At 49.8% G+C, this 23,387-nt stretch overlaps 3 protein-coding genes across 3 annotated transcripts in view; 2 read left to right on the forward strand and 1 right to left on the reverse strand.

Annotated features, from left to right (window-relative positions):
- The window catches only part of TTC9C (tetratricopeptide repeat domain 9C), a 395,268-nt gene that overhangs the window by 9,286 nt on the left and 362,595 nt on the right, over nucleotides 1-23,387 (forward strand). The window lies entirely within an intron of this gene.
- Nucleotides 4,828-12,804, reverse strand: YIF1A (Yip1 interacting factor homolog A, membrane trafficking protein). The gene is made up of 8 exons (XM_063316819.1): nucleotides 12,678-12,804; nucleotides 11,369-11,589; nucleotides 10,123-10,227; nucleotides 9,535-9,613; nucleotides 8,307-8,364; nucleotides 7,524-7,679; nucleotides 6,920-7,013; nucleotides 4,828-5,741 (listed from the first exon to the last, which is right to left on the reverse strand). The coding sequence occupies exons 1-8, from the start codon at nucleotides 12,706-12,708 to the stop codon at nucleotides 5,592-5,594; spliced, it is 894 nt and encodes a 297-aa protein (XP_063172889.1). The 5' UTR covers nucleotides 12,709-12,804; the 3' UTR covers nucleotides 4,828-5,591.
- TMEM151A (transmembrane protein 151A) lies at nucleotides 16,309-21,319 on the forward strand. The gene is made up of 3 exons (XM_063316893.1): nucleotides 16,309-16,456; nucleotides 16,828-17,358; nucleotides 19,651-21,319. Exons 1-3 carry the CDS (start codon nucleotides 16,309-16,311, stop codon nucleotides 21,078-21,080), a joined length of 2,109 nt encoding a protein of 702 aa, XP_063172963.1. The 3' UTR covers nucleotides 21,081-21,319.

Below are 23,387 nucleotides of genomic sequence, written 5' to 3' on the forward strand. Positions count from 1 at the left end.
CACATTTTCAAAATGCCAGATTTTGCCCGCCAGGGAGAATGGTTTAGTTCTCTTAGTAAAGCTCAGAAGCACAGGGGCACAGCTCCTATGTGGGTTTTTATTTATTTATCTATTCCTGTGGTTTAGCCTTTCTATTTATTTATCTATTCCTGTGGTTTAGCCTTTCTATTTATTTATCTATTCCTGTGGTTTAGCCTTTCTATTTATTTATCTATTCCTGTGGTTTAGCCTTTCTATTTATTTATCTATTCCTGTGGTTTAGCCTTTCTATTTATTTATCTATTCCTGTGGTTTAGCCTTTCAGGAGCGTGCACCGCCAATATTCTACCTGTTTAAAATAGGTCCTCATTCCCAATGGCAGTGGAGCAGAGGAATGATCCAATTTAGCATTTGTGCCCACAGCCACTGATCTTGGTGACTTTCCTCTGCTCTTCAGATTTTTTCCATTAAAAATCTAAAATTCAGGGCAAAGCCAGCTGCCCCGCATGGCTTGGGCCATCGGTGTTCTCAGAAAAGAAAAAACGGAAGTTCAGCTTGGAAGCAAATGGAGGAAGGATGAAGGTGGAAAAATGGCTGGTTTTGCGACTGCTCTTTTGTCAGCCAGCCCCCAAGAGGCTTCAATGCTGCATTTGCCCACCTAGCAAGACAGCTAACCCATTTGGGCTAATCTGACGTCTATTTGGAAGGTGATCCCACCAGGGTGATGATGGGAAACAAGGGAACCCCCCTCAGGAACGAAGCCTTGAATCTCAAGGTCCAAATTGAAGTCCCCATCTTCCCCAGGAAATGAAAACAGCCAGGTTTGCCCCATGTTTTTAATATCCATTTGAATTTCAACCATCGTAGTGCCAAGTAGCATGGCTTAACGCTGTGCCCTGCAGGGCCTCTTAAGCCAAAAGAGCACGAATCAGCAAGGAGGTTGCCCACCTTATTTTTATTCATTATATGTATTTATTTTTCAATCCATCGCCATGCCAGCTGACCATCCGCTGTTCTTTTCCATCCCTCCCACTTCTGCCTGTGTGGCACCTTGTCGGGCGAAGCCCCGAGCTTACCACAGGGTGGCCGGTTGGAAAAAACTCAAACGGAGCAGGCAGGAACTGAAATTCTGGATGGGGTGGGGGGGGAAGACCGCTGGGCCCCATTTCTACCCCTCCTGGGGGGCCGCTGTATAAAAAGTCCCTTTGAAAATAAAACTATGATTTGACTGTGGCCCTGCGTCCCACCGTCTTGTGTGAATGGAGAGAACATGGAGATGGGGGCTCACCTGGAGGGGTTCTGGTGCAACTGTGGCATAATTGATTTTTTCCCCCCCAGCCTCTAACAGCCACCCCAAAAGTTTGCAGCGATGGGGCACCCTCGCGGCCCCATTCACAACTCGCTTTTGGCCGCACAGCTCCACTTGCTACCGCGAGCGCCCGTCCTTTGGTTCCCAAGCCCCGCACCCCCATTTTTTTGTTCCGAAGGCCTGCGGATGGTGTCAAGCATCATCCACTTGCTTTGTGCTTCCTTCTCCTCTTTCCACCCAGTAAGCCAGCGTGAACACAGCAGAGAAACGCCTTTCAAGCCACAATCATCCCACTAGGAGAACCTTTCAGAGGAACAAAGGCGCAAATTTAGTTGCCAGGCAATTCTCAGGGTTCGGAAACAATAATTGTGCTTACAGTCCGGGGAGGGAGGAGGAAATGCACCTTGGAGGTGAAGAGGGATGTGCCAAGTGGGCCTGTCCCCCAACCTGGTGAGTTGCTGGTGGTTTTTTTTTTTTCTTTTTCCCTCCCGTGTCAGAGCAGAAGGGATCAGCCGCTGCAGACTGGGAGGAAGGTGCATGTGGGCGAAAAGTGGTCCATGCGCACACGCGGGAAGAGCCGTGTCTGCACCAGAGACAGAAGGCACACAGACGGCGTTGCCGGCAACCAGCCGCCCCCGCAGTTCTGTCTCTCCCTGCCATGATGCGCTTTGAAAAGCTGTCAACGCTGCCTTGCAACCATCTTCACACACACACCCTTCTGTTCCCAGGCCTAAACATAGCTAGTTCTTCGCTAGTTTCCCGTTTCCTTTGTTTTTTCCTGTCTTGCATGTTTGTTCAGCCTTTGCACCCCGAGTCACGTCCTCCTCTCGGCCCTGTGTCAGTGACACCCCAAACACACTGTGGCTGCCAGGGGAAGCTGAGCTCGGCACTGGGCACGTGCCCTTCACCTGAGGAACAGCCACCATAAGAATGAAAATTATTTTAATGCGCCTGGATTTCCGCCTCGGACAGCTGATGCTCCTGATGCAAAAGATGCAAGGGAGTTTGAAGCAGAAAGGTGCATCTAAGGCAAAAGTGCACCGCCTTTTCCAAAAACATTGCATTTGCGAGGCATCATCTGGAGGCCGAAGAACAGCCAGAAACAGACAAGCAGCGAGTGGGGCGTTTCTGTACACCCTTTCCCATCATCCCCTTCCCCCAAAGCTGGCTGCTGTTTTCCGAGGCCAAAGCCTCCTGCTTGCAGAACGATTTGAAATGAGGCTAGCCCTACCCAGCGTAGCCGATCGGGGATAAATCCTCATCCTGCATCTTTAAAATGCTGCCCTTGGAAAAAGAAAGACAAAACATGCAGGCTTGCAAATATTTAAATGTACTTTCCTGAGTGAAAAATGAGGCTGCCGTACTCAAAACTGCAATATGAAAAGGGCTCGAGTTGGAAACCAGGTAGGTACAATTAATCTCTGTTTACAGCCCATTTCACACATTCAAATCTCTGAAAAGGGAGTTGCAGGGCCGGGGGAGTCCCAGTTCAAATCAGGTTATAATACCTGTGTTTTCTAGTGTGCAGGGGGGAAAAACAGGGAACGGGGGAATACCAATGCTCTGAAAACGACAATTTTGCAAAAAGCTTCATTCCAGTTACGGACACGCTTAAACCTTGCAATGAGCCGGTTTGAAGAGGAGGAGGGTGGTGAAGCTTAACTTGCGAACTGTGTTCATGGAATGTGCTTAACCCATTTGCTGATTTAAGCCATTTTCTGGGTTAGCACAATAAACCATCAAGGTTTGGCCTTGCACAGCCTGTTCAATATCAGTTACGCTTTATTTTGGGGAGGAAAGGGGTGCTGGCCTTTACTAGCTCCCACCTTGTGCGAATGCACTTGCCAAGTTTTAACTGCGCAAGTGTGGTGTGTGAACCCAGCCACGTTTTAACCAGCTGCCTGCTCAGTTCAGACTTGAGCATGTAGCAAGTGAGAAAACAAGGTCAGCCAACCACAGTAATGGATTGCTAGTGCTGTGAGCACCCGCAAATCAGCATCCAGGGGGCACACACACCCCGTCCATAGAAAAAGGCGGATCATTTCTCTTTCCCAGCAATCAAGCCACTACAAAAGTGGCCGTAAGCTGGATATTCTTTGAGCGAAGGGTATTTCAGACCTGATCTACAGCCACCAAGAACGGGATTGAGACCCAAAGGTGCTCCTTTAAAAGGAATAAAGCACATCTTCCTTTTGCAATTGAAGCAATCAAGAGGGGCCGGGATGAACACGCTGGAACACCACCACCACCCCTTGAGGGAGATTCCTCTGAATTTGCCATCTCCAGCTACTTTGGAGCCACACGGCTGGGAAGGCTGACTTTGCTCCAAAGGGCAGGATGTTAAGATTATCTGGAACGGAAAGAGAAAAAAAAGGATGACTTTTGAAAATTGGGGGTGCACCTGCCGAGAAATGCTATTTCCCGAATCCAGTTAAAAGATACACAAGGTTTTTCTTTGCCTTGCCTTACGCCAGGATACGTCTCCTCTGTTTTTGCAGATGTTCATTAAAATGCCTGCTGATGTTGCCACCTAGCTTGAGAAAAAAGAAATCTTATTTTTCTTTTTTCAATCTCCTCCTTCCCTCTGGGGCTGGCCAGGTGGCACCCGAGCTCTACATATCTATTTTCCCCGAAAACGGGAGGTACCCCTGTGGGTTGGTAAGGTGGTTTTGCAGTGAAGAACAGCGAAGAAAAGTCTTTAAAAAAATAATAAAGACACAGCGAAGTCTCAACCCCGAAATTCAACCAGGTTTTTCCCCTATATTGGCTGCTGCCCTATGCAGCCAATAAAGGTAGTCCTTGCTTAACCGCAATTGGGACGAGAAATTTGGTTGCTAAGCAAAGCAGTCATTAATTGAATCCCACCCAATTTTAAGACCTTTTTTGCTGCGGTCGTTAAGCAAATCACTGTGGGCATTAAGTGAACCATGTGGTTGTTAAGTGAATCATGTGGTTCTGTGTTGATTTTGCTTGCTGGAAGCCGGCCAGAAAGATCAAAAATGGCCATCGTGTGATCACAGGACGCCGCGATGGTCATATGAATCGGTTGCCAAATGCCCAAATTGTGATCACATAACCACGGGGACACTGTGACAGTCATAAATGTGAGGAATGGTCGTAAGTCGTTTTTTCAGCACCGTCGTAAGTCCGAAACATTTACAAAAATGGTTGTTAAGTGAGGACTACCTGTAAGCAATGGATTTGGAGAGCATCTGTCCACCTCTTTTGGACTCCAGTTCCCATCAGCCCTAGCCGTGGAAGGAGCTGATGAGAGCTGTGCTGCTCAAACATTTGAAGGACTATTTAACTTTCCTTTTGAAACAGCCAGATGTTGGCCTGGAAGGGCTAGATCACCCCAAGAGGCGCTCTGGAGATTTCCTTTATCTTTGCTCAGACAAAGCGCCCCTCCTGGCTATCAGCTTGGGAAAACAGGGATCCTGCTTGGGAATGGTGGGAAAAATTCTGCAGATGCCCAGGTGACTTCTTAAAAACAACACAACACACAGACGCACGTTCAAGAACTTTCTTCTGGCCACCGCAGAGTTTTATCAAGTTTTATCATGCTTGCAAGAAGAAGAAAAAAATCCACGAACGAACCGACAGTAGAAAATCGAAAACGGATTCTGTTCCTCCTCCCCCCTACGGGAGGGTAGAGCCAAACTCAACACTTCAGATTTTAAAAGATCTTTTTTTTCCCTTCTCTATCTACCCATCCTTGCCAACTTGGGCTGTCCCGCTGGAACAGCGCTGGGTGTGAGGGTGGGGAGGGTCTACCAGACGTCGACGATGCAGCATAATGGGCTGTGAAGAATTACTACTCCCAACAAACCTAGATTTGTTCTAGACGCAAGATCCTGCTGACCCAGGAGAGGAAGACTGCCAGCGGAGGGAGGAGGAAGAAAAAAGCCATTTTTGCTCTAGAAATTATCAAACCCCGCCCAACCCAGAGGATCTCTTATTCTGCACAGTAGAACTGTCTCTACAAGTAAAAGAAGCTGGAAGAACCGCGGCCCCTGGTTTACCCCCTTTTTTAAAAAAGGGGGCATAGAATTTGGAGTGGTGGACAAACGTCAACTTGGACAGCTGGCCTCTCCCCTCCGCTCCCGGATGGAAGATGCGGGTGCGAATGGCCCGCTGCCTTTAGCTTCATTCTTCAAGGGGATTGAACCCTGCTTGTCCTCCATGCTCTAGTTATTAGAGGGGGGGAGAAGAGACAGAGCGAGGGTTGGTGAAATTTGGGGTGAACCGAAAAAGGAGGGCGCGCCCCACAGTCTCTGCTGGGTCTTGCCTCCTCCTGCCCCGCTTAATGTACCAACTGGGCCGTCAACCAGTATAAAATTAAGGGCTGGAAGGCCGCGGCGCCCAGGGTGATGTACATCTGGGCCCGCCCGCTCATCCGGCTCAGCCCCTCTTGCACAACTGAGGTGAGGATCTTCATCCGTAAGGAACGAACCTGCGCAGGCCGAAAAGAGGAGGATGCGTCAGAAGCACATTTATTTTTTATTAGTGTCATATTTTTTATCACCGCCCATCTCCCCCACAAGGAGGGACCCTGAGCGGTTCACAATAAAACCAATTTAGGTGGGCTGCTCGCTTCTTGGCTGAACCCCCCACCCCAACACACACAACAGCCCTCCCTTAATGCTGAGCTCCCATTTCCATCACACCCAGCTGGCCTGAGCCCCACAGGGATGGGATATATGGGGCTCAGCCCCCACTTGAGGACTTGCAGGTTCCCCCCCGCCTCCAATATTTGTGAATTAGAACAAAAAACACTTTCAATGCAACAGGGGAGGAAGGTGACCAAAGGGGGCCATCAAACGAACAGCCCATCATTGGCTGCTGGGATTCCCCGCCCGAGATGCTGATGCTTTGAAAACGAGGTTAGAAAACATCAAAGAGGACCAAGGTGGGGACTTGGCCAGCATTAAGCTGAACCTTTGGGTCCAGGGTAAGAAATGAGAAAAGGAAGCTAGGCCCCTTCTTTGTCTATGATGGGTGTTCTTGACGCTCCAGGGCAGTGTTTCTCAACCTTGGCAACTTTCGGATGTGTGGACTTCAACTCCCAGAATTCAAGGCTGGCCAGGGAATTCTGGGAGTTGAAGTCCACACATCCGAAAGTTGCCAAGGTTGAGAAACACTGCTCCAGGGAATGGGGGGAAAGAAAAGTAAAAATCTGTTCTACAGCTTGAAGTATTTTAAGTCGGCCAGATTTCAGGTCCTGTAACTCTCAGCAACATGGATGTTGGATGTAGAGGAGGGAAGCTCTAAGTTGAATCTGTGGTCCCTAGCACAGACCTAGGAAACATGGTGTGTTTTTCCAGACCTTTCTGCCCCAGGGAATCCTGGGAATTCAAGAGCCCAAGCAGGCAAATTTGCACCTCCCCAAACACTGCAGGGTTGTTGTTTTTAATCTGTTCAATGGTGTCTGATTCTCGGAGACTGCCTGGACAAGTCCCTGCAGTTTTCTTGGCAAGGTTTTTCAAAAGTGGTTTGCCATTGCCTCCTTCCTAGGGCTGAGAGAGAGTGGCTGGCCCAGGGTCACCCAGCTGGCTTTGGGCCTAAGGCAGGACTCGAACTCACGGCCTCCCAGTTAACGACCACACCAAGCTGGCTCTCTGTAGTACTCACCATGAAATACATAAGAGAACAGGAGGCCCACGCCAGTGCGGCGTAGTAGCCGTTGATCCCAAAAATCAAGCCACCAACCACAGTGAGGATCATCCTGGATAGAGAGAACAAGGCACAGGATGTTTTTCTTGACTGGCAAAAAGCCTGTCCAAGCACATCATTCCAAATTGGACAGGGATTTAAGGTTTACACCCAGCAGCCCTCCCAATGTTGCTGAATTACAGCAATGGAACTTCCTTTAGCAGACTTCTGATGCAACAGAGAAAATGGATCTGGACATCCCTCTGAAATAACAGACAAGTCCACTGCATCAATAGCGGTCCAGGCCTGGTGCTTCAATTTATGCTAATTTCTGCTGTATTTACGTCCACGTCAAAATGCAACAAAGGCCATTTAAGTTCTTTGCATGACAGCATCCTTTTGCAAATAGAAACTTCGGGATTAATGGACTTTGGGGAGTCAAACACCCTCTCTGCTAATTAGTCTGTTAAATCAAGGATTTGCTGCCTCTCTCGCTGCCTCTCTCCCAGCCTCCCTCGTCATTGGTTGGGGCTGCTGGGAAATGTAGTCTAATTCAGTAATGCCGAGGCTCTTGCAAACTCACCCAACATATTTATAGCCACAGTAAGCCAGAAGGTCGAATGTGCCCAGATCGCTTTGGACTGTAACAAGATACAGACCCAGAAGAAGGGCAAGGACTTCAATCACCATCCATACGAAGGCTGTGCTGGCGCACATCCCAAGCACCTCAGGAGAAAACCTGGGCAGGAGGCAAATGGTGCAGGCAGATAAGGCGAAGCCTGAACAATTTTTCAATGTATATATTTATACATAAAACTTTTTAAAAAGGAGATAAAAACTAATGCAAACTAATATAAAATAGAAGTAGTCCTCGTTTAATGACCATTCGTTTAGTGATGGTTCGGACTTAAGACGGTGCTAAAAAACCGACTTGCAACCTGTCTTCACGCTTATTCCCCACAATCACGTGATCACAATTTGGGCACTTGGCGACCAGTTTGCATTTATGACTTTCGCAGCATCCTGTGATCACATGATCACAATTATCAACCTTCCCGGCCAGCTTCTGGCAAGCAAAATCAATGGGGGACCACATGATTCGCTTAACGCCTGCAGCGATTTGCTTAACAACCACCGCAAAAAAGGGTGTAAAATCAGGTCAGATTTGCTTAATGACCGCTTTGCTTAGCAACCAAAATTGTGGTTGTTAAGCAAGGACTACCTGTGTAATCTGCTGACTGCCAAATTTTACATAATGCTGGGCATCATGTCCCCCCACGTAACCATTTACAGCCAATTTCACCCCTAATCTCAATCATTTTCTGTAAGATGTAGAATTGGGGAAGGGGAAGGAGCCCCCACTCACCTTTTCTGTATCCCAAGTGCCATGCCAGCAAGCAAAATATAAGTAATGAAGGCCATACCTGTGAAGGAGAAAAACAGCCAGTTTGGTCTAGTGCTTAAGGCAACGGGCTAGAATCCAGGAGGCTGTGAGTTCGAGTCCCGCCTTAGGCAGTCACCAGCTGGGTGACTTTGGGCCAGTCCCTCTCTCTCAGCCCAGCCCACTTCACAGGGTTGTTGTGCAGAAAATAGGAGGAGGAAGGAGTATTAGGTATGTTCACCGCCTTGAGTTATTTATAAAAATAATAAAAGTGGGATAGAAAATAAAATAAAAAGTCACTTGCTGAGATGGGCGGCTATAGAAATCAAATAAATTAAAAAAAAATCCTTTTTTTTTAAAAAAGCCCATTTTGTAGTTTAATTTTTTTTCATATATGCAGAAGTGCTGCGATGTTGTGATTTTTTTTAAAGTATCCACCAGAAGCTTGTTCTTTCTATCAGCCTGGGTGCCCAGACACTTTTGGTAATAAAAAAAAAAAATTCAATCAGTCACTGGATGGTGCCATGAAATACCCTTTTTGTCCCATCAAATGACAAGAGTTGAGGTTAAAAAAACAAAAACCATTTTCCTCCCAGAAATCCTGAACTAGCAATCTATCTTTTGGCAGGTGAATGCCACTCAGCCACCAGATTTAATCAATTCTATGTATTTATTTTTGGGATTGGGCAGGCCACCAGATTCAAACAATGCAGCACTCAGCATAAAAACACAAACAATAAAGCAGAGAGTCCAAAAACAAAAGCCACCACATTTAAATATATAATACATAAATCTAGTAATAAAAATCTAATAAATAATAAAATCCACAATAATAATGAAATATAAAATGGCACGTTGTTAAGCGGATAACGTAACATAGCAAAACCGCCAAAAAGTGATTCTCACTCAACTATATTCTGGTTTCACTGAAGCCTGACCCAATGAAATGGGCTAGATTCACACAACATGCACACATTAGAAGTCAACAAGCTTTGCATAATATACTGCCAGATCTTTCATCGACTGAGTGCTGGGTGTTGTGTGAATGCAACCACTGAGTGTTTGGTAGAATATCTGACTACCTGGAACAGACTGGAAGCAGGCCAGAGAGGAAAATATTCCTAGCTATCATTCAGAGTTTAAGTTTGGGCTCACAAGCTGGGGATTTGGCCCTGAAAACACTCTTCAAAAAAATAAAATAAAAATGACTCACTGGGAATATAGAGATCGGGTGCGTTGATGTCCTGGCGGGGAGTCAGGGGAATGTCGCGGTGGTAGCGGACTTCCCAATTCTGCAAAAAAATTTAATAATTTATACAGACATACCAACCAGCGGCTTCTCCCACCCAAGTCCCGCTTGGAAATGATGCTCTAAAGCACCTCCCGTCAGCTCCAAAAACTGTATCCACGGCTTGTAGCCTTTACTTTTGCCAAACTTAAGGATTTAAGTTTAACTTTTCAGCTGCAGAGCGAGCCTCAGCATCTGCCCTAAAAGGAAACTTTCTTCGGACATTCGACCAGCTCCGAGCAGATTCCTCAATGCGCTTGCTTTCCTGATTTTTTTCCAGTGACAATGAGTTCCCCGGGTTAACCGAGCTAAGTGAATAAATAAAATATCTGCTGGTTGAAGCTGATAGGGCTCGGAGTCCCCAACGAACGCAGGTCACTTTAACTCCTTGCGTGCCTCCTGCAGGTTTGTTACTTTACAAAAGGCGCAGGCAATGTCTTCAAAGAGAAGACCACGCTTAGCCCAGATTCAAACCAAGATTACTACTACCAAATACCCCCGCCGTTCCTTTACCTGATGCACATAAGGAAACAGTAACAGGGCTAACTTCTTCATCACGTAGCTGGTGTCCACCGCAAAGAAGTATTTAAGTTTGTTGATAGAAACAAATCTGTGAATCTGGGAGGAAACAAAGATCATGCTGGTTAGAATCCTGGGTGCTCAAGCCCGTCACATCTAAACGGGCCACAAGCTAGAAGGGGCAGAATTACGAGGTTTATATCTCGCACGGGGTGCCCTGGAGGTATGATGGATCCCAGTTCCCATTATCCTCTTGCAGAAACAGCCTGGGATTTCATTTTTCCAGTATCCGGTCGGAGCAAGGCTTCAAGATTATTTGCCAGGGGGCGTTTCATCCTCTTAAGGAGACGGGCAAATGGGCTTTGATGGCTGGTGGCCGCTAGCCATTGCTCTCCCCCTTGTGAATTTTGACACGGCTGGAGATCAAACAGATTTGCTTTTTCTATCCTGCCCACGGCGACCATATTTTCCTGGAAAAAAATAACGGACCAACCTGGAAAAAGGGGCAAATCTGAAAGAGGTTCATAAGGATAGAAAGGTTTCGCCATGGAGGGGTCTAACTTTGCTTTCCAAAGGGAAGTTCAATAGCAAAGCCCAGAAAAACTTTACAAAAAGGCACAGTCGAATCAAAGCACCTAAAATCAAGCAGGGTATGTCAATTTATTTGAAAAAGGCAATTCAACTATTTTTCCCACAAACGAGAAAGACTGGGCAGGAAGTGGAGCCACTTGTACAGTCAAAGTGAAGTGACCCACATAAAGGACAAACAAATAAATAAAGGGCGGCTTTCTGAAATAAAGGCCTGTCCTTCACAGGTAGTCCTCAACTTACGACCATTTGTTTAGCGACCGTTCGAAGTTAACAACGGTGCTGAAAAAAGTGGCTTGTGACCGGTCCTCACACTTATGACCATTGCAGCATTCCTGCGGTTACATGATCAAAATTCAGGAGCTTGGCAACCGGCACGTGTGCTGGGGTCACAGGATCGCCATTTGCGACCTTCCCAGCCAGCTTCCGACAAGCAAAGTCAATGGGGGAAGCCAGATTCACTTAACCACAATGAGGTTCACTTAACGACCATGTGACTCGCTAAACAACCACCTTGCTTAGCGATGAAAGTTCCAGTCCCAATGGTGGTCGTACGTCGAGGACTACCTCTATTGTAAAGGTTGTAGGGCTGTAATCGTCATGCCGCTCCTTCAGAAAATTAAAAAAGAGGATTCCCACTATCCTCCCTTACCTCTTTATGGACGATATCTTTTCCCTGGGAGGCAATGGTGGTGCCGTAGGCCATGGCAACGTTAGCAACCGGGTCAGCAAAAATCTGGTTGAAGCTCATGTCGATCCCTGGAGTGGCGTAACCTGCTTGGGGTGGCCCGTAGCCCGAGCTGGTGTCGTCAAAGAGCTGGGGGGCATCTGTGGCTTGTGGCACAGGAGGGATCCTGGCCCTGTGCTTGGAACCTGCAAGCGGGAAAAAATAAGTTGCAAGGATGGAGTAGGTAGGAGCCACCGGCCATCAAGAGGCATAACCCAGTAGGATACAACTAAGGATTCGCACTCGATACAGTACAGAATGCCCTGTAGCAGAGAAACATTGGTATAAATTGTTATACAGCGGGGCTTAATTTAGAGACCCTTAATTAAGCTCTGCGTTGTAACACTGGATATCAATGCCGTGTTCATTTTATTTTATTTTTATTTTATTCTAACAATGGGGGGCAGCTTGCTTAAACCCGGCAGCCCCTCAAACTTAGCACCCTCCAGAGTGTAAGCTCAACGGGTTATGCAAATCACCCTTGGGTTTCAGAGAAAGGACACAAGAACGCACACAACGTGGTTTGTGCATTTCTACAGGTAGTCCTCACTTAACGACCACAATTGACTGGCATTTTGGTTGCTAAGCGAAGCAGTCATTAAGGGAATGACTGCAGGTATTAAGCGAACTATGCGGTTGTTAAGCAAATCACCACAGGCATTAAGCAAATCACGCAGTTCCCCTTTGATTTTGCTTGCCAGAAGCCAGCCCGGAAGGTTGAAAATGGCAATCTCGTGACCGCTGCAACGGTTCTAGGTGTGAGGACCCGTCACAAGCCAGGTTTAGCCATCGTAAGTCCAAACTGTCACCAAATGGTCATTAAGTGAGGACTACCTGTAAAACAAATCCAAAATGCCCTGCAAGAGAAGCTGCCGCCTACCCTTACCCCAACCTGCAAGCGGGATTTGGGGGTCTCTTCCTGAACAGCCCCCTCCCCCCGTTCGCACAGCCCCGGAGAGGCGATCCCTTTGTGGGAAAGGAAAGATCCAGTGGATCCGGAGCAGAGCTCTGCCTGGAACTGCTCCCGCGGCGCGAAGGGCCTCCTTTCCGAGGCTCCCGGTCGCTCTCCCAAAGCAACAGGCGGGAAGGGGGTGGGGGTGTTAATGCTGGACCCCCACCCGGGATAAGCGCCCCCCAACCCCGCTCCCGCTCCCCCCCACGCGCTCTGCACTCGGGGAGGCGGCCCGGCCTGCGCCCCCTCCTCCTCCTCCGCCCCCCCCGGTCCCTTCCCTACCTGGCCCCCCATAGCCGGGGGGATAAGCCATGGCGCCCCGCGCTGGCCGGCAACCGGGCGCCCGCCCCGCTCCCCTCGATCGGCCCGCTCGGCCCGCGCCGGAGAGAACGGGCGACTCAGAAAAAAAAAGTTGCGAGGAGATCAAAGAGAAGCGTGCGGTTCGAAGCCACGTCCTCAAAGGCTCCGGCGCGGCCGGCCTCCCTCTCCCATTGGCTGCCGCTGTGTCACTTCGCAGGCCCCGGGCGCTGATTGGTAGCAAATGTATCCATTTCTTCCCCCCCCCCCGCGCGGCCGTTCCAAAGGGGCGGAGTCGCCCGCTTGCGTTCTAGCCATCGGCGCACGCGCAGGAGGAAGGGGCGGCTGGGTTTTCCCAGGGAGCTTGGAGGATTGCCGACCTCGGTCCAGGCGGGCGGGGGATGATGGGAGTTGTAATCCGACCTATCTGGGAGGTCACCCGGTGGGAAAATGGGGCAGGGCCGCTTCGGGACGCCAAGGCGTTTTTTTGCTCAGTAAGTTGGCCCTGCTGGGGAGCCTTGTTCTGATTGGCTGAGCCGCAACTCCGGGAAACATGGCCGATCGCAAGGGGTGCTGGGAGTTGTAGTTCCACAAGCCATCTAGTGGGCCGCCGTTCCCCAAGCCTTATTCAGACGACCAGCCCAACGTTACAAAGAACGTGGGAGCCTCCGATTTCAGAAACCACGATCAGGCCTACTTTTTTTTTTTTTTTTGCAGGGCTATTTTTGTCTGACGTGTTTCCAAAAGGGGATTCTTCACCTGGAAGTTGAAAACCAACTTCATTTTTTGGCTCTTGTGCAACATCAAATGCTAATTAAGAATGAGTGAGAATTGTCCCTTAATTCTCCCTTTAAATATGAGTGTGTGTTAGTTAATAGCCGTAGTATTGTTTTCCTTCAATTTTTTTTCTTTCTTGATTGCATGGTTTTAGTAAATAACGTTATTACTTTACTATTGTTTATTTTTTGATGTGATGTAAATATATTGACAGCTCTTTCACTGAAGTCAAATTCCTTATACGTCTAATCATACTTGGCCAATAAAGTATTCTATAATAATATAATATAATATAATATAATATAATATAATATAATATAATATAATATAATATAATATAATATAATATAATATAATATAATATAATATAATATAATATAATTAATGTAATATAATTAATATAATATAATTAATATAATATAATTAATATAATATAATATAATGTAATATAATTAATGTAATATAATGTAATATAATATAATTAATATAATATAATATAATACAATATAATTATAATTAATATAATTAATATAATATAATATAATTAATATAATTAATATAATATAATATAATATAATTAATATAATATAATATATAATATAATATAATATAATATATAATATAATTAATATAATATAATAGCCACCTTGATCAATATTGCCTTCTTCTATCTCACGACAGTCCGTTCGGGAGCTTCAACCCCAAACGGGGTTGCTCTCATAGAACAAAACGGTAGAGGTTTGAACTGCAGGACTGTAAAAAAAAAATACGCTTCACGTTTTTTAAAAAGGAATATCTTTGCAAATGTGTAAGGCATGGTCTAGTCTGCCCTGTTTTCTGCTCTTCCTACCTGAAAGGAAGCGGTTTGTTTTGTTTTTACACAGGGGTATTTCTTGAAAATAAATCCAGTATTTATTGCAGCTGAAAACGGTATCATCCATTCTGTCCCCCCAGATCTCTAACATTTCCATCCTTGTTTGCTTCAAATCAGCACAGAATGGCCGAACTGAAAGACACCTGTTTAGGATGCACGAAGTAGGAATAGTAGTTTATTGATCTTTTGCTTATAATTAAGGGCTGGGGAGACATAGAATGACAAGTAGCAGGTAATATTATATAATTAATATAATACAATATAATAGCAGGTACTATTCAATTATATAATAGCAGGTTGCAAAGATAAAACACTTTCTTTGCTAAGACATCCAGACACCCAAGATGTGCTATAAAAGGTTCGTGCCTTTATACCAACGGAGTCAACTCTTTTCAACTAACATATTTTAATGCCTTGAAGTGAAATCTGTTAGTTAGAAAAGGTGCTACCAGACTCCTGATTTTTTGTTATCATGGACTAAGTCCTCTTAAATTCACATTAATTTCCAAACCTAATCCAAGACTTAGGACAATTTTGCAACTCGACGTTGCCATCTATTGAGCAATGCTGGAGATGTGATTCTTACACACCCAGCAGGAATTTGGCTGCTATCAAGAGCCTATCCAGAGAGCCAGTGTGGTGTCATGGTGAAGGCACCGGGCTAGAAACCGGGAGGCTGTGAGTTCGAGTCCCGCCTTGGGCACAAAGCCAGCCGGGTGACCTTGGGCCAGCCACTCTCTCCCAGCCCTAGGAAGGAGGCAATGGCAACCCACTTCCAAAAATCTTGCCAAGAAAACTGCAGGGACTTGTCCCGGCAGTCTCTGAGAGTTGGATGCGATTGAATGTATTAAAAAAAAAATCCTACCCAAGATATTGTGGATCACTGCTATCCTGTAGCTGAAAAATCTTGCTTGGGTATTAACTCGAGTCCGAGGCCTCCAGAGAACACCCTGCTCAAATTTATAAGCCAGGTCAGAACCACCAATTCTGCCAAATGCAAATGAAAAAGATGCAGTTTCTTTCTTGTCTAAAAAAAGAAGACCACCACCATTTGAGGGAGGGAGGCTGGGAAATCCCCTCTATGGGGAAGGCTATGGGGGTTTTGGCTTAAGCATCCCTGGCATGGAAGATGGGCACAGACAGAATTTTTTTCCAGTAGTAAAAGCACGTGGGATGATCCTGAGCTGAAGAACAGTACAAGTAGTCCTCACTTAACTACCACAACTGGGACCAGAATTTCAGTCACTAAGCGAAGTGGTCATTAAGCAAGTCCGACCCAATTTTACGACCTTTTTGTGGTGGTTGTTAAGCGAATCATTGTGGGTGTTAAGCAACCACATGGTCATCAAGTGAATCACGTAGTTCCCCACTGATTTTGCTTGCCAGAAGCCAGCCGGGAAGGTCGAAAATGGCGATTGCATGACCATGGGACGCTGCGACGGTCATAAATGTGAACTGGTTGCCAAGCACCCAAATTGTGATCATGTGACTGTGGGGACGCTGCAACTGTCATAAGTGTGAGAACTGGTCGTGAGTCTTTTTTTCCAACACTGTTGTAAGTCTGAACTGTCACTAAATGAATGGTTGTTAAGTGAGGATTACCTGTACGACTTCTACCCATATTCCATCAGTTTTGTTTGCAGAATGCACCTAGATTGCCCATTGCAGTCTTTCTCAACCTCAGGAACGTTAGGATGTGTGGGCTGCAACTCCCAGAATTCCCCAGCTAGCATGCTGGGGAATTCTGGGAGTTGAAGTCCACACATCTCAACTTTCCTGAGGCTGAGAAAACTGGCCTATTGAACTCACCCTGGGTGTGTGTGTGTCGCACAATACTATATCAAGGCAATCCAAGACCCACTGGTGCCCTGGGAGTCCTTTCATCTTTTATTTTAAACCATCTTGCCCCCCTTATTTCAGGCAACCAAGCTGGTCAAATCTAGCAGGTATTTTTAATTATCCACAATGCTCCTGATGTTCTCAGGGGCACTGTGGGAAATGGAACCAGACGGCTGCATCCGGCTGGCCCGCCCGCTCCCTGCAGGGCCGGGAGCATTGCAGGTTTGTTCCACCTGTCGGAAAGGTGGCTCTGCTAGACTTGGGTCAGATCTCGGTTAGCAGGGCCAGGCTGTGTCTGGGTGTTTCACACTGGGGGCGGGGGGGCTATCACAGACCAGGCAGGGGGGACATATCTGCTGAAGGCCTGCCTGTCCCAAGTCTCTGAAGACGACGTGAAACGCTTTGAACAGAAGACAGTCAGTGTTTGGCTCCCCACAACGCAGAGGCACTCACCGAAAGCTTCTGGGTACCACTCCGAGTCTCAACGCAAACTGGCTTTCTGCTGGGCCGCAGGACCTGCAAGCCTCGAACCATCGTTTCGGGTTGAGTTGGGGGCATTAGAAATAACAGGCTGAGGGCCCGAAAGGAGAGCCGCGTTGACCCAGGTTCGCATCCCCACGTGCAGACGCGCGGCTTCCCTTCAAGGGAGAGGGGAAGGGGAGGGACACGTGGGGACCAGCCTTCCTCCGGCTGACGAGTCAGCAGGGCCGGGGGAAAGCGAGCGAGCGAGCCGGGAAAGCGCGGAGAAGCTTAGCGGGACAAAGCGGGAGGACGGAGCGCCAGCGGCGGCGGCGGCGGCGGCGGCCGGGCCGGGCCGGGCCGGGGCGGGGGCGGCCGGCTTTGTGCGGGCGGCTTTCCAGCCCCGCGACGGAGGGCGGGGCCGCCGCAAAAGTGCACGGGCGGAGAGGCGAGCCGCCGTCCGGGCAGGTGGGCGCCAGGCAGGGCGCGCCGGCGGTCGCCTCCATGCCCCGCTGCGGGGACTGCGGGGGGCGGCACACCTGGAGCCGCGGGGCCGCCCAGCCCCTCGCCCGCCCCTAAGATGCGGCCGGGCCGCCTGCTCGGCGGCGCCACGCTTGAACCATGCCTGGCGTGGGGGCCGAAGACGGGGGGCAGCAGCAGCCGGGCGCGGGGGAGCTGCCCACGCTCACCCCGGCGGGGGGGCCCCCGCGGGAAGAGGTAAGTCCAGCCCGCCTGGGGGTGGGGGCGGCGGGGAGAACGAGAAAGAAAGAAAGAAAGAAAGAAAGAAAGAAAGAAAGAAAGAAAGAAAGAAAGAAAGAAAGAAAGAAAGAAGGGCTGCGAGGAGGCTTTTGCACTGCGCCCGGAGCGCACCGGTTGGAGACCAGGCCCCCTCTCCAAGGCGCGCCTCGAAAATCCGGGGTTGCGGGGGCGATGGCGGCGTTCGGGGCTTGAAACCCGGGGATCGGGCCTCTGGTTTTCGGTCTCCCCCCTCCCCCTTTTCTAACGGGGGAGGCGGGGCGTGCGGCGGGGGCCAGCAGGGAGCGATTTTGCTGCAGGGAACACGTGCCCCGTTATGCATTATTAATAGCTCCGCGGGGCTTAAAAATAAACCTGGATTTTTGCGGGGTGGGGGGAAAAGATTGCTTCCTGGGCCCCCACCCCCTTCGGGACCCTTGCATCCTCCCCCGCCCTCCCGCCAGACTTTTCTTTAAAATATAGATATACATATAGCAAACGTTTGTCCCTTGGAGAGGCTTGCAAAGGGGTGCCCGCGGTGCGTAAAAATCACCCCGCTTTTCTCAGGATTCCCGGGGTTGGGGAAGAGGAGGCGAGGAAAGAGGGAGGGAGGGGGTGCGCTTTGGGGAGGGAGCGAGGGATCTGCAGGGAAGCGGCGCGCGTGCGGCGCGTTTTGCGACCGGCTTGGGGCGGGGGGGGGGGCGCCCGCGAAGTTCTGCATTGCACCACAGCCCGGCCGCGTCCTTCGCCTCTCCGCTTGGATGCTGTTGCAGCGGGCAAGCCCTCCCGGCGACAGAGTGCTGGGCGGGCTTGGTGGTGGCGGAGGAACAAAGCCGGCAAGGGTTGGGGGGAAGGGGCGGAGGGGGTGGAAAGGGGGGTGGAAATCATTCTGACGCTGATCGGGACTGCCTCGCTTCCTCCCCCCTCCCCTCTTCACCGCGTCTAGCAAGTGGAATTTTTAAAAGGCTGCATTTCCCTGCAGGAACAGCAGATGCTGAGTTCTTACCCCCACCCCCTCCTTAGGAACAGGGAACCATCGCTCCCCACATGGGCATCCCAAGGCGCCCTTCTCCAGCCTGGCTGGCTGGCCTTGGCGGCAGGGGATGAGGGGAGCACTTCTGGCGGGCACCGGGTTGGGGAAAAGGAAAGCCGACTTCTGGGGCAAAGGACGTCCGTCCCGTTCATCCTGGCTCAGTAGCTCCCGGGAGCTTTTGAGGAACAAGATGGGGCGAGGGGGAGGGGGCATTTTGGGATGGGAGTCAGCCATCCCATTAAGCCATCCCTTAATGTTGCCAAGGTTGAGAAACACCGGCCTGAGCCTAGATTTCCATAGACAAATGAGTGGGGGGGTGGGGGGTGAAAGAAACGGGTCCGTCAAGCTTGGGGGTGGGGAGAGTTAAATGAATATAGAGTGCCGCATCTTTGCCTAGGATGTGGCTGTCTTGCCTGGTTCCCGGAGTGCATTAAGGCAAATGGAGGAGGGTGTGAAATTTAACCCTGAAGCTTTTTTTAAAATACCCCACCCCCCACCCCATCATCTTAAAAGCCATTTGCTTATGGCAGCTTCCCAAAAATCCCATTGCCAAACCCTTTGTAACTGTCTGTGGGGAGATGAAAGGAGTGGGATGGCCAGGAGTGGGTGGCTGGGAAAGTGATGCCCTGCCCTCCTAGCTGTCTCCCATCATGGAGGGCCCAATCCACTGTGAAGTTGGCCCAGCTCAAATAGCTGGCGTTTGCTTGGACTCTCACTGGCATCCAGAGAAGAACAGTTGAATACAGGTGTTCCCTAACCTTTTCGCCCAAGTTTGTTAGACCTATTGCTAGATATGTTATGTTGGTGGAGAAGTGGGACCTCCATAGACAGAGGCAGTCTACCAGGATGCTGGGGAGCAGGCGAGAGAGCTGTATCCTTCCTGGTCCGGCATTTTGGCTTCTGTTGAAAACAGGATGGGGGCCTTGTTTGGTTGGGCTTCCGGTTACATCCCTAAACTGGCCCCGTTACTGCCTGGACTCAGCGCCCCAAATTTGAACTGTGCGATCTGCCTGAAAGAGCCATTGCGGGTGTCTGACAGTTCAACACCAAACCGGTTGTTAAGTCAGCCCCCACCTGATGTGATGCTGGAATTTGGCAGAAGGCGCTGGTGCTGTTTCAGTGGCTTAGTTCTGTGCTCAATTTTTTGTCCCCTCGGTGGCTGTGTTAGACAGCGGCAGGGGCATCCGTGTGTGGAATTAAAGCTGCTGGTTGGTGGGTCTCAAATCTGTGAGACGGGGCAGCCCTGCATAACCCACTGTCACCCTTTTCTCCCTTCTCTCTGCCTGTCTGTCCCTCGGTCGGCCATCAGCAACGTCCTCTGAAGCAGTCCCTCAGCAGCTCGCTGTGTCGCGAGTCACACTGGAAATGTCTTGTCCTCACCCTCCTGATGTTCGGCTGCTTCGGCGTCATGGCCTGGTGTCGCCTCTCGACGGTCACCCGCCTGAATTACGACAGCTCCTACCAGGGGACGTCTATGGTGTACCACGATAGTCCGTGCTCCAATGGGTACATCTACATCCCCCTGGCCTTCTTGGGGATGTTGTACGTGGTCTACCTGGTGGAGTGCTGGTACCGGTTCGCCAAGGGGCAGATGCAGTACCGCGTGGACACGGCGAGTGTCTACGACAAGGTCCAGCGCATGCAGCAGGCCACGCCCTGCATCTGGTGGAAGGCCGTCAGCTACCACTACATCCGCCGCACGCGGCAAGTCACTCGCTATCGCAACGGGGATGCTTATACCACCACCCAGGTTTACCACGAGCGGGTCAACACCCATGTCTCTGAGACGGAGTTCGACTATTCGGGCCACGGGGTGAAAGACGTCTCCAAGGAGCTTCTGGGCCTCTCGGATTACCCAGTCACCAAGCTCCGCTTCACAAAGTGCTTCAGCTTCGCCACCGGGGAGGCCGAAGCGGCCTACCTGACTCAGAGGGCCCGGTTCTTTGGGGAGAACGAGGGGTTGGATGACTACATGGAGGCCCGCGAAGGGATGCACCTCAAGAATGTGGACTTCAAGGAGCACATGTTGGTCTTCCCGGACCCAGGGCGCCCACCCTGGTACACGCGTCGGTGCGTCTTCTGGGTGGCGTCCTTCCTCCTGCTTTCTTGGCCGCTGAGGGTCTTATCTGAATACCGTACGGCCAACGTCCATTACCACGTGGAGAAACTCTTTGGGGCAGATGACGGGCCCAGCCCCCTAGACGCCACAGGGGGCTACGGGCGGCGAATCTCGCGCGTCAACACTGTGGACATGACCGAGCTGGAGTGGCACATCCGCTCCAACCAGCAACTGGTGCCCAGCTACTCCGAGGCCGTGTTAATGGACTCCACCACAGTGGCGGGCGCAGCGTACCTGCGTAGCTGCCAACGCTGTCGCCGGACTGTCAGCAGCAACTCCCTGCCTTCCCGGGGCACCCGGGCCCTCTACGCCCGCCTCCCGTTCAGCTGCAGCCGCTTCTCGCTGAGTGGGGCACGGCGGTGTGGGGGGATCCTCCGCAGCCTGAGCGGAAGCCACGTGGGCAGCAGCATTGAGACAGAGCCACTGGAGAGCCCCCCATGCTACCAGGACGCGTTGTACTTTCCCGTGCTGATTGTCCACGGCGGGGAGGGCTGTGAGCGCAACGGGCACAGGCCGAGCCTTGCAGGGAGGGGGTTAGGAACCCCACTGTGAAATGGGAGGGGGGGATAGTGGAAACGAAGTTCCCTGGGAGAAATGCAGTACAAAAAGTCTCTGGCTTCTTTCTCGGAGCCAGGATCAAACCCATTAACCCAGCTCTAAGGCTCTTTGGCTAACATCACACTCTTCTCAGAAAAGGAAGTATCTCTGGGGAGAGGGATGCCCATTAAGCCAGTGTTCAGATATGGGGTTATTCTTTTGCCAAACTCTTTGCTGGAGGGAGGGAGGAAGGAAGGAAGGAGGGAAGGAGGGAAGGAGGGAAGGAGGGAAGGAGGGAAGGAGGGAAGGAGGGAAGGAGGGAAGGAGGGAAATCCCAGTTGGTGTTCTAATACAAGATTTGCTGAATTTTGGAAGGAAGGAAGGAAGGAAGGAAGGAGGGAAGGAGGGAAGGAGGGAAGGAGGGAAGGAGGGAAGGAGGGAAGGAGGGAAATCCCAGTTGGTGTTCTAATACAAGATTTGCTGAATTTTGGAAGGAAGGAAGGAAGGAAGGAAGGGGAGATCCCAGAGAATGTGAGAGTTTCCCGTAAGTACTCAGGAACATAAAAAGAGAGGAAATGACCTTTAGCTGGGGAAGGAAAGATTAGTTGCTCAGCCTAATGGGACATTATGGGGAGGGAATCTTTCATTCCTGTCCCTTGGGAGTCCTGACCATTTACAGCTTCTACATTTTTTATTTTGTACAGCTCACCCTGCTGCAGTCACGAGAACGAAACCGGTGCTTGGAAAGTTGGATTCTGTGCCAGATGTTGGATGCTAAGATGAACACATGCCTTGGCATCTCGGTGTGCGCTAAGTGTGCGCTAAGGAGGGTTTGAACCTGACCCACTTGGGCCTGCAGACGCACAAGGTGGGGAGGACACACCTTGAAGCTTGAGTGGGAGAGATTACATTTTTAATAGCTGATGTCTTGGTGCCCCCAGCACAGGCAGGAATCAAAAATTAAAATTTGTCCCCACTGCCAGCCCCACTTCTCTCCCTAGTAATGTGGGTTCATAGAGGACAAAGTGCATGGAGAGCTGTTAGGCATTAGGATGAAGAGGTTGAACCTCCCTGCCAGGGAGCAATCTATCCTGAACACCAGGTGCTGCTAGGGACAAGCAATGGGGGGGCGATTGTCCTATGGCTTCGGGACCAACAGTTGAATTATGAGCATTGTGAACTTTGATGCATGGATGCCAGTCAGAGCAGGGAGGGAGTGAGAAGGGCTGACAAGGAGCAGCTATAGAGGTAGTCCTCCTTTAGCGACCACAATGGGGACTGAGGAAGCAGTCGCTAAGTGAAACATCACAATTTTATGATCTTGCTTCCACTTTCCTTTGCTTGACTGACCCGTGAAGGTTGTAAATGCGAGGACTGGTCGCAAAGGTACTTCTTCATTACCATTGTAACTGTGAATGGTCACTGTGCGAGGCAGTCACTGAACGAGGACTACCTGTACATGCTCCGTAGTCTCTCTGCTTCCTATCTGCTAGCTGAAGTAAGGCTCACCTACCACTTCAGGGGTCAGCATCCTCTTGGACCCATGGATTCAGGTTGACTTTGCCGAGTTTTGACAATGTAGGGTTTTTTTTAATAATTGGCAGAGCTGGGCAGAACTACTTGCAGCAAAATGTTAGCATTTTAATGGGGTTTTATACACAGGTGGGCTCAGGGGTCAGTTTTGGGTGGGAGTTGTCACTGAGAGTCCAGAGACACCTTCCCCATCATTCTAGGACATTGGGAGATTTAAGATAATTTAATATTTATTCCTTCCCCAGAAGAGGGAGCCATCATTTTCCAGATAAGGGCTAAGAGGGGTTTAATACTTATCACTCGTGCCAGACCCCAAGGGTGGAAGCCGAGATGCCAAGGCGTGCATTCACACTAGGAGCCCCACCCTGCCGGTGGTGGCCGAGGAGCTGCATTCACACAACGGTGTAATTTTTCTTTTAGTGGCTTAGCGCTGAGCCCGACTGAATCTCTCTGGACACGCAACCGTTCGCTATGGGCCGTGAAGCCAGCAAACGGGTTGCACTGGCCACCACCCCAAGCGTATTGTGTGCATTTGTTTAGAAGCGTGTCGTGTGAACTGGCTGCAAGGCTACATTCCTGCCCCTTGGGACCTCAGGAACATGCCTCCCCCCCATCAAAACTGCTGGCAGATCCCAAATAGCTCCATATTAAGTGGACAAGAATTCTTCATTCTTCTGCTCTGGAAAGGCAGAGCTTCCCCCATATCTTGGGCCACCCCGTTGTTCAGTCCTTCATGGTTTCCCCAGCTGGCCCATCAGCCGTGCAGAAGTGGACTTGATTTTTGGGAAG

Source organism: Candoia aspera, chromosome 17 (genome assembly GCF_035149785.1).
Source record: "Candoia aspera isolate rCanAsp1 chromosome 17, rCanAsp1.hap2, whole genome shotgun sequence".
Lineage (NCBI taxonomy): Eukaryota > Metazoa > Chordata > Lepidosauria > Squamata > Boidae > Candoia > Candoia aspera.